The sequence below is a fragment of the Merops nubicus genome, unplaced genomic scaffold, assembly GCF_000691845.1.
Source record: "Merops nubicus isolate BGI_N331 unplaced genomic scaffold, ASM69184v1 Scaffold54225, whole genome shotgun sequence".
Lineage (NCBI taxonomy): Eukaryota > Metazoa > Chordata > Aves > Coraciiformes > Meropidae > Merops > Merops nubicus.
The window spans coordinates 2133-13596 of record NW_008609960.1 but is presented as its reverse complement, the minus strand read 5'-3'; the positions used below and the strand labels follow the sequence as shown (position 1 = coordinate 13596).

The 11464-nt window shown below is 38.1% G+C and overlaps 1 protein-coding gene across 1 annotated transcript; it reads right to left on the bottom strand.

Annotated features, from left to right (window-relative positions):
* Positions 1-3317: 3317 nt before the first annotated feature.
* LOC103773353 (caspase activity and apoptosis inhibitor 1-like) lies at positions 3318-10745 on the bottom strand. The gene is made up of 3 exons (XM_008940716.1): positions 10597-10745; positions 8490-8563; positions 3318-3661 (listed from the first exon to the last, which is right to left on the bottom strand). Exons 1-3 carry the CDS (start codon positions 10743-10745, stop codon positions 3318-3320), a joined length of 567 nt encoding a protein of 188 aa, XP_008938964.1.
* Positions 10746-11464: the final 719 nt, after the last annotated feature.

Sequence of the window (11464 nt, the reverse complement as noted above, 5' to 3'; positions counted from 1 at the left end):
TGGACTCAATCTTAAAGGTCCTTTCCATCATAGTGATTCTGTGAGAACTTTTCATTCACCTTTATTAACAACTAGAATATTTTTAAACAGGAAAGAACATATTTTATTACATAGCTTAAAATAAAATTATGCAAGGCATCAAGTTTCATAGGCAAAATATTTTCAGAGTAAATACTGTAATGAAAAGAGTGTTACAAACAGAACTAATTCTTTTCTGAGGAAATACCTGTCATTTGTTTCTCAAAAGTGGCATCTTGAAGCCACTATGAAATCACCATAAAAATAACACCAAAGCCTGTAAGCAGAACTAACAGATACATTTGGCTCCCTGGGAGTCAGTTTTTTAATTTACCAGACACTAACACAATCAAACCTCCTATGCAGAAAAGCACTGTGCTTCATCTATAAGGACAGCCAAAATTCATTAGAAAATATTTCTGCTGCAATCCAGAATTTAATCAGGATGTTCTTCCTCATACTGACCAAGGCCCGGTGTATAATACTTTTTTCCCAAGGAAGCAGTTGATCAAAAAACAGTAGTTTTATGGTTTCATAATTCATTCCTGCATTTTATATACAAGTTGCCTTTTCTTCCAAGTGATATATTAAATTTATTTTTCAAGTAGGAAATCAGAGATACTTAAAAGTGAACAACAGAACAGCTGTATATCTAATAAAGACTTTAAATACACTGGAGGGGTTTTTTTACATGCAGTGATACAAATCAATGCAGGAACCTATATAATTTTTCTGATATTTTTAACCTAAGCAGCAATAGTACAATATCCTAAAAATTAATTAGCACTTGTGTAATCAATCACATGAAGTCTCTCTTCTGATATATCTATTTTATTTTTGCAAACAGCTTAATTTAATTTTCTTGGAATCGTTCTCCTCTTTTAATTTCAAATTTAATTAGGCTGTAATTACAAATCTTCTCTGTCATATGCATAGTAAACTTGTTTCATCTTTGTCACACCAGCTATTAAAGTTAACATATGCAACTTCTTGATACAGACCTTGAAATAACCTTTGACAGTTAAACACACTGCAAAATGAACTTTTAAAGTTGACTTGGAAAGCCAATAGGAAAAGGAAGCCCAGTTCAAAAAGAAAGAGCATGCACCTCCATTAAGCAGCCAGCAGCAGAGAACTATGTTCCAGCTCATCCTTCCTTCTGGCAGTATTTCCTTCTCGCCAGGCATCTGCCAACGCGTCGTTCTGCGAGGTTCTCTTGGTTGAGACACACAGGGTAGCACGGTAGGACTAGGAAGCAAATATCCTTGCAGGTGAGCTTTTTCGTTCCCACAGCAGGCAAAGTGAGGTATTCAGTGCCTTAAGGATTATTAAGACTTATTTTTACAGTCGTACACAGGTCCACTGGCCAATGATGGCAGATCTAGGTGTTTCCAGCTGCCCTCTCCTTGCCTGCTTTTGTTTCTCTGTACTCAAGTAAGCCACAAGTTCACCCAATGGCCAAATGAAATTGGCAGAAGACAACACAGGTGTATGGTGAGACAGCTAAGTTACCTTTTGGATTGGGCATACAGAATCTTAACTTAGATCCTCTGTTTGCTAACAAGTAATAGAAAAAACATGTTGTTGCCATGGATAACTGATTAGAGTCAGGTGAAATTAACTCGTGTCACTGCCATCATTTAGTGAATGCACACTGTAATTTTCCCAGCTGTATTTAATGTATTTTAAAGGTTTTAGATTATAATCAAATTTCCACTTCACTATTTTGCTACCATTTTACTCAAAATACTGTTGTTTCATGAGGAAATTAACCTTACTTTAAGGAATATATAAGAACCTCATTATTAAAGATGGTTTAGACTTCCTACCAAAAAAGGAAGGTAAAAGGGTAGATAAGAGGTTAAAAAGGGAAACCAAGAATAAAAGGGGAGAAAAAAAAAGAAGAAAAAAAAGGGCAAAATAAAATTATAAATATTCTAAGAGAATTCAAGACATAATATTTGAATAGAACAAGGTCTGCAATATTCAGAAATAGCATGTGGTATTTCTCTATGCCACTGTTGCAAAGTATCTAACTTGCTTGCTAATAACAACCAAAGGAAAATTAGGACCAACAATATATGCTACAGCATTTTGCTTAACAAGAACCACATTCATAAAGCATATTTTTTAAAAATCTTCATTTGTCTCTCTGTGTGCATGCAAACACACACAAATATTTTAATATGCATTTGATTAGCAGCCAAGCATAAAACCATCACTAATTCTAAACAAAATCAGAATTATTTTAATTGTTGTAAGAAATCATAGCAGGAAAACTAATCCTATAGTACAATAACTTATAAAGAAATACCCTTGAAACAGGTAAACGTAGATTTGAACACCTTATATAATAAAATGAATGTTTTTTCTAAAAAAAAAAGAAAAAAAACATTTATATTGAAATTAGGTAGATTTTCCCATTTACAGGAGACATGAAATGACTACATCACTTAAATGTTAAAATCTCAAGCTCTTCTAAACAGTCTGATTTGTTGTATCACCTAAATATGCCAAATGTTCAACAAAAAAAGCTTCACAGTCAAGAAAAAAATTGTTTTCTTTATTTCAGTTATGACACAGAAGATAAACAGTGGAGAAGAGTGACAAAATTACATAACCAACAGTATAAAAAGTCCCCAATTTGTCACTTCCAGGCACTTTCACAACTCTAAAAATAACATGGCTCAACTGTTTATTTGAAAGGAAAAATTCCCTCCCTTTTAGGAACTCAGCTTTCTAAAAATTAAGTATATGCTTAAGTGAGTTGTAATTCATTTTAACTAGAATAGCTACATTATGATGAGCTGGGCCCCAGGGAGAAAAGCAAACTCAAATGCCATCACAGACTGCTGAAGGCAGTCACATGACAAAAGACACCTCCAAAGTGGTCTTTTTAATCAACTACCTACAAATAAAGTTTCTCAGGTAGCTGAACAAGTTGCTAATAAAAAGAGCTGATAATTTCTAACCATGGGGTTATAAAGAACTTGTTTCTCCTAACCTTTCTGGAAGGCACCAAGTTCCTGGCATAGTTCTATGCATTGTGCGACTCCTTGAGGAGACAACCCAGCACAAAGAAAACTGTATCTTGGTGCAGCATCAAACCACTCCGTGCGTGTCATGGAAGCAGCACACTAAAGGCAATGAAACCAACTATTGATGGCTTAAGCCACAGTCAGGATACACAACAGGGTTTGAATGAGGAACGTCATACCCAACCCAAACACGCCTCAGCACTGAAGAGAACAGACACCACATCCTTCAAAACAAACACTGAGATTTAAATCTAAACAATATCAGGGCTGCTTTTTTACATCACCAGCTTTCATCAGAGCTTTAATAGCTCTGGCCCTCATCTCAAGCTCCAGAAGCTCCAGCTGCTGTGCTGATGGCTGAATGTCTTCCGATGGAGGAACAGCTAAGGTGGCTGCTTTGGGCTCCTTGGGGCTGGACTCTGCCAGCCCCAGTATCTCATTCACACTTTTCTCAATGTCCTTCTGAAGGTCATCTATCTGACCGGCTCCACTTCTGGCAGTGCTCTCCTGCACCTCTGGGCCCTCTTCTTCATTGCAGGGGCCTTCAATGTCGCTGTCGTAGGCGTCTGCGTTGATGCTCAGGACATCACTGTCCTCTCCCTTGCCTGTAACGCAAACGGGCACAAGGGTAGTGGCCCAACAGCACCATTTTTCTTTCAACACACAAAATCGCTTCTGCTTAAGGTGCTTCTCTGCAGGATAAGACAGCAGCAAGAAGATCTATGAATTGAACACAACTAATTCCTTCTCTTTTTTTCCTCCAGCTTTTAAGGCTGATCTAATTTAGACAAGTGTTAATGCATTTTCATGCCAATTTAGAAGAACATACAGTACAGCAAAGCAGCAGTACCAGGAAAATTTATTCCATCCGATGGAGTTACATGATCTATTTTCCTAATTAAAATGTCATACGTTTTTTATATCACAAGGAAACTTCTGCGGGACAAAACTGATTACTGTTTATTATATTTAAAGTAAACTTAGCTTTCAAAACGCCATTTTGAAAATGACACTTTAGCACTATTTTATGTATTTTAAAAGGAATGGAACACTATAGCCAGGCACATGACTAAAAATGTATAGAAATTCCACTTATAGTGCAACTATTCAGAATCTATCACAACTATTTCAGACGTATTTAACTCAGCAAAAACATGGAGAAAGTTATGACACTGGTTTTCAATGCTGGCTAAAAGTTGGGAGCTATTAAAAAAAAACTGTTCTCACAATTTGGCTGCAGAGAGCCTACTGCTTTTGACACATTGGTGTCAGAAATTATTAGTCCTTCAGCAACCTTTGTACCCATGGAAACTTACAGTAGGATTGCTTCCGGCTCAAAATGACCATTATATAGCCCAGTGACAGTACAGTTACCAATTCTAAAGGCTTTATAATTGTTTTTGGTACTACCACTATCCAAAGGTATTGCTGTGTTCTCTATTAATTGACAATGAAGGTTTAGAGCTAAAGATCTGGGGTTCTGAAACACAATTTCTCAACATGAAGATTCAAAGAAAGTTTACATTACTATGCAATCTACCTTAGTGTATCATGATCCTCTGTTTACAAAAAATAATCTTCATTTAATATATATTCACACACTTGCAAACTTTTTAAATTTTCTTTAATTCTTCTTTAAAGATATGGGAGAGCATGAAGACAAAGGAGGCAAAGTCTTCTCAGTACTGCATGCTGACAGGACTAGTGGCAATGGGCAAAAATTAAAACCCAGGAAATTCCGTCTCAACACATGTAAAAACGTTTTTACTGCAAGGGTGGTCAAACACTGGAGTAAGTTTCCCAGAGAGGTTGTGGAGTCTCCATCCTCACACAGTCAAAACTCGACAGCACATAGTCCTGAGCAACCTGCTCCAGCCGACCTGCTTGAGCTGAGCACGGGGTTCCTCGATCTCAAACCAGTCCTTCCAATCTACACTACTCTTAAAATACTGTGTTGACAAACTGCCACGTTTTTTTGGGAATTGCTAGTTTCAGTCATCCATACCTTTGGTTTCTGAACCTCAAATCTGCTGGGCTAGGACTACTGATTTGCAAGGATTGCTCTTCCAACAACAGAACAACCAATAGACTGGAAACCCAAGCGGGTACTTCCCCTGTGAATTGTTTGGGTTTTTTTTAACATCAGGCAATCAAAAACATACTGACACTTCAAGTATAAAAAAAAATCATCTATAATCATCACAGCAGGGACCTATGATTTTAATACTATAAGACGAGTTAACTAATTGCCTTCCTGTAACTGTTTTTTTTTTTTGCTCAAGATGCTCACATTTAATGTTCTACTGTTGGAAAACTTCTCAAAATATTTTTGTGATTCCTCTCAATAAGAATGTTCCTTTGACACGACTTTCAGATCCAATACAATTCTCTCCCTTTCCAAAAAAAAGCATCTTCGAAATTACATATTTAGAAGTCTTTGGTTTATGCTATTAATGTTTGTTTCTTTTATTATACGAGAAAAATTCAAAAATACAGAAAAAAAAAAGTGAGACTTCTCTTGAAAACAAGTGTGAATTGTAAAACACTCCCCACTCATACAGTGATTTGTATTTTCTTCTCAAGTTTTTGTGCAAAACACACAGTAGGTGGAAGTTGTGTACAAATATTAGCATCAGAGTATGGACTAAAAAAAATTAAATTGTTCCTTGTTCAAAATCAGCTTAATCAACCAACCTCAAAAGAGACGACTTCTACTTTTAAAGGAAAAATAAAGAGGGCTTTATAAAAATATTACTCCTTTTTTTAAACATTTGAAAATACCTTCTGATACATGCATAGATTTGGTTGCAATTCATGAGGAGTGCAAGAAAACCTTAGGAAAGATCTATTTTTCTTGGGGTTTATGACATTCTTCTGTCCTAAGGGTGTGGGGGGGGCGGGGGGGAGAAATCAATACTGAGTACTAGAAAAGCTATAAATGCACTTTCTTGTGGGAAAGGGAATAAGTAAGTTTTTCACTTTTCTTTTTTAAGGGACCCATAAGTTTTTCTTCCTTTTGCCCTTCTGACTGTCTCCCCACTGAACACCAGCCCCACTGGGGGAGGAGTAAAGGAACAGCTAGTAGGTGCCAGCTACTGGCTGGGATCAACACAACCCTGGATTCCTTTTGGTATTAGTCACATAGTGAGCAGAAATAAACTATTAACAGTCGTTCATGTCTGTCCCAGAATCAGCATGGACCAGGAAGCTGGGCAAAGACACCTTGGGTTCCATTCAGAATCTGGAGCTTCCAAAACTATGTAATACAGTGTTCACACAAGCTCACTGGCCTACAGATGTTTAATTGGCTGATGGGCTTTATTTCCCTCCTTCACAGCTGTAATTCTACCCAGCAATGAAGATCATGGTTGGTATTTCTCATTACCTTTTCATTTTGATAACTTTTACTTTTTCCTTCAACTACTATTGCAAAATTTGTTTTAGCACACTTAAATCCATTTTTTAATTTTATTTTATCTACTTTTGCTTACCCTTTCTTGCTCTCTTTTCTCCACCATAGCTTCACAGGCTGCAGCTCAGCAAATGATTATGAATAGAAATTTAAAAATGTAACCCTATTCTCAAAAGCTCTTTAAAGCTAACACCTTGAGTAGAGCCACTGTGACAGCCCAAAACCATCCTGACACTTTGGTTGATTAAGTCATGACAAACAACAATGAAGCAATCACCTGCAACAGTCATCAACTCCCTTTGATAATACAAAAATAGAGATCTGCAGGGAATCTGTCAGTTCTAAGGTCACTCCATATAGTGCAACAAGCAACATTTAAAGCATCCCTCAAAGCCATAGAATCATAGAATCCTTTAGGTTGGAAGGGACCTTCATGATCATCAAGTCCAACCATTGAGCCATTAGGGCTCCAAAGTCCTCTGCCAAAACAGATCAGAATCTGTCAGGGTTGGAAGGGACCACAAGGATCACCCAGTTCCAACCCCTCTGCCATGAGCAGGGACACCTCCCACTAGATCAGGCTGCCCAGAGCCTCATCCAGCCTGGCCTTAAAGACCCCCAGGGATGGGGCCTCAACCACCTCCCTGGGCAACCCATTCCAGGGTCTCACCACTCTCATGGGGAAGAACTTCTTCCTCACATCCAGCCTGAATCTGCCCACTGCCAGCTTTGCCCCATTCCCCCTAGTCCTGTCGTTACTCGATAGCCTAATAGTAAACTGCTCCTAAAAGTTCTGTCTGAATGCTTTTATTATGACTCTCTCCTTCTCCATTTAATTCCCCTAATTACTTCAGAGAAAGAAAAACACAAAACAAAACACATTTTACAAAGTTATTCCAAGACACTTCTTTTAGACAGCATTCTGAGTTGTGAAACAGGAGTGGCAGGAAGCAAATAATGTTAGATCTTTGCAGAAGAAAAATAGAGCTTCTAAGAATTTGCAATGTTCTTTCATTGGAAAAGTTATTTCTGATGTTACTGCATACAGGTAGTCCACATTAAAATAAATGGACTGAGAATGAACCACCTACAATTCTAATGCTTCACACACAAAATAATACTGGCAGTTATTATAAAGTGATTCAATGATTGGAATAAAACAAATAATACTGCAGGTTAAGAAAATCGTTTCCTCACACAGCATGTACTCAAACGAATACCACTGACACAACTGATCTTGCCTTTTCTATTCTGCCCACCACTGTAGTACCTGAACATCTTACCATTTATTTTTTTTCATTTAAAAAGAGAAAATAGAAGTTAAAACACATGTCCTCAGAAATTCAAAGGTTGCGGTGTGTACTTCCACTGGCACTGACTCCAACTAAAACGTGCCAATTATCAGGAGCAGTGAGCGTTATGAACCTTCTGTGAGAGCTCATTCAGCTCTTCACAATCAAAGCAAGGTATGATATATCAAGACTGAACAAAATTATTAATTACCAGCAGCCCTTTGGCAAACAATTATAATAATAATGGATTTCTGTGAATGCCAAATTAGACTGCTGCAGACTATTACGATTATCCCAATACAAAGTAAAACTGACTTTCAAAGAATTCAGCAAATGGTAATAGCAGTATTTGCAATCACCTACATATCAAGAACTTGAAATGACTGAAGTTCCTCTTCAGCTGAAGAACTGGATATGAAGAGCCAAATGAGCCTTGCAGGAGCTTCAGCCATGTTCCAGAAGCTAAACTAAACAAACTTTGAAGACTTGCAACTTACTGGTAGCCACAAAAACTCTCCAAACTCACAGAAGAAGACAAAGTTCCTGCAATGTCTTCTTCCCCTCTGCTTTTCTGGAATTAGGCCCAAGGTTGTCATCCTATGTCACTGACTTGTAGGAGGATGCTCCTCTGTGATTGCAGCTACCATTCAAAAGAGAGCTACCAGTTACCTGGAATTAGTCACTGCTCAACATCAAGAAAACAAAATTTCAGCTTTCCCCACTACATACCTTGTCTGGATTCCTGACCTTCTAGCTTGTTGTTTTCTCTGAGAGAAGAAGTAGAGTCTATACTGTTGTCCTGTCTGGAAGCAAATAAGATGACTTTTTAACTTAAATGTCTTTTACAATTTACAAGAACATTTCTATGAAGTTTACTTTAAAGAAATTACGTGGTGGTATTACATCAACAGGCTAGTTACAGTACGAATAAATGCAAAAGGAACATAAGAATGAGCTTTTTTTTTTTTGCCTAGTGATACACATGGATAATTGTTTCCACTACACTCTAGCCTTTCAGAATAACAATCTTCACTAGTAACCACTCCCTAATAGTAGCTTTCCTCTAAGTCAGAATAAATTGTCATAGTTACATGATTTGAAAAAATTATTGTTTCAGTTGCATTCAAATACTATTTACCATTTTCATTTGAAATGAAGAAGTTATTTTCATGAAGTTACCAGCATCCCACCACCATCCATCTCTCCTACATCACAATCTCAGTTTCACAAAGGGATGCTGTCTAAAACAAAATGCAGCTTACCTGTTAGCTTAACTGTATTCAGTATCTGCATGTCTCTACTTCTTTTACTTAAAGATTTCTTTTTTTTCCTTAAAGATTTTCCTTGATCTGTAAGTTTTCAACTGCTTTATCCAAGAGATAAGGAAGAGAAACTTTTGTGAAATGTTCATCTCCCTTACACAATGGCACATACTAGTTATATAAACTGTAAAAATACTGTTAAATACACAGGAAGAAGGAAGGCAGAAGGACTCAGAATCACAGGAAGAGTTCAATTTCCATGTTTAAGGAGCATTTTGACATTAGAATTACTATTTTCCTACCCTGAATGTTGATGTGGCATTGGTTATATATATATATATATAGAATCAATGCAACTATCCTGCCTGTGGGAGTTAAACAGCACTGTAAAAAGGACAGAAGCATTCTAGCATCACAGATGCAAATATAACAACTTTAACAACTTGTTTTTCAGTAAGGGCCTGAAGGTTTTCCCTAAATTGAATGCACATCTATTTTCCCCATGCTCTCAAAGATGTATTTTTTTTCTAGTGTGTAGTGGCTGTGTCAGGAGGGAAAACAGCATAATACTCCCAGCCATCTTGGTCTAAGAGACTAGTCATATTGATTGCTACTTCCTTTCTGTAGTAGCAATGGTTACAGATCAATAAACTTCTCTTTCTCCTATTTTTTGTACCCATTACAACACAAATGTGCATGCTAGCATGCAACAATTGATTAAGGAGAATATGTAGCTCTTTTCATATGCACACAGCATCTGAAAAAATGACCGTTAAATGTTCTGCACGTTAAGTAACTAAAAAGAAATGTACCATCCAATGCCATTATAATAAACTGGGATTAGACTATTTACTGTGATGCATTTTTCTCTGAACTCAATGATAGATGCCTTTTCAGTTTGCCTTCTTCTTGGTCAATTCAAGAAGTATCCTCCCAACCTAGTAATTTTTGATAGACTTGCATTCTCAGTCAGGGCTGAAAGAAGTCACAAATACAAACTCGATGTTGAAATAGCTATGCTGAGCAGTGAATTCTGTACATAGGGCTAAACTCTTCAGAAAATTACTTAAACTTTGCTTCTTCACAAACAAAAAGAGTTTGCTCATTTATTTTCCATTCCAGCAATCAGTCTTGTACTACAAAGGCCAGAGGTGTTGCAAGATGGATTACAGTCCTCACCTCTTAGATGTAAAATAAGCCCAGGACAGGAATTCAACAACTAACATCATCTGCTGTACGTGATGGTTTAGACATGTTAACCAGAGTCTCAGTCTTCCTGCCGTCATGTGGGAAAAGGAACTCCAGACAACAGGACATGACCCACTTCCATTTAAGTGGATCAAGGAGAGGACAGGCTGTGATGAAGTTTCTGACTCACACACATCCCTGTACAGTCAGAGTTAACTGAGACCCACCCCAATTACCACTCCAGTGAGCCTGCACAGCCTAGCCCGAGGGAAACACCCTCCCAGCACTCAGTGGCAGGTTGCAGGCTGCAGCTTAGGACCAAGGCCTAATCTGTGTCTCCTCTGCTTTGAGTAGTGCCATACTCCTGGAAAGCAACACTTCCTCACCCACTTCCACTACTGGGTGGGGCTGAGCCAGATGCCAACACAGACCACCAGCTAAGCCTGCCCATGATGCTGTTCCAGCACACCTTCCCAGAAATACCAGGTTTTGCTCTCTTGTCAGGGCTTATCACACTCAGCCCTCTGTTGTACATCCTGTCCGTTAGGTCATGTGTTCAGTGGTGAGCCACCAAAAGCACAAAGGCCCAGCGAGGAGCCGAGGAAAACAAGCAGCAGAGGAACTCTAGTAACCTCACCAGCACAGGAGGATCACCTTGTCTGACTTGTTCCTGGGGTTATGAAAGGAAAGCAATCAGATCATTTTCTGGGAATGAAACTAGAAATAAATTACCTTATAGGCTAAGGGGTTTTACTGCCTACAAGAACAAGGGGGTCTGCATAGGATGATGGGAAAGAGCACTTCAGGACTGCATAAAACATACGGGCAGATGTTTTTACGAGGAGTGTAAGAACATTTAAGGAAGCATGTGATGTTTAGAGAAAAAAGAAGGGTGAGGTTTTTTTTAAAGTAACTGCTAATGATTTGTTCTACATAGTCACTCAACTCTAGACCAAAATAAATTTGTGATATACCCTGCTCATCACCAACAGCAAAAGCTGCTTAGGCTGCCCCTACCCCATCCTCCCTCACATACATGCTTCATCTTTTTAACGGAATAGTCATCTCTGCACTGGACAGCAACATGTCACTTGGGCAAGTCTGATCTTGTACAAATAGCATCCAGGCAAGAAACTTCACATCTCCAGTATCACCCTGAGCACCAACGTCAAATTTCACCAAGAAATTATAATCACCCCTTTGATAGAAAACTCACTATAGTTCAAACACTGGCTGTGAAATTACCTATGCACA

Bases quoted from the DNA above. Each gene is read 5' to 3' on its own strand.
- LOC103773353 (XM_008940716.1), bottom strand. From the start codon at position 10,745: ATGTACAACAGAGGGCTGAGTGTGATAAGCCCTGACAAGAGAGCAAAA. The intron at 8,564-10,596 runs GTGAGGAAGTGT...ATTTGCTTCCAG, and splicing joins CCACCCAGTAGTGGAAGTGG to ACAGGACAACAGTATAGACT. The intron at 3,662-8,489 runs GTATGTAGTGGG...TTTGCGTTACAG, and splicing joins AGGTCAGGAATCCAGACAAG to GCAAGGGAGAGGACAGTGAT.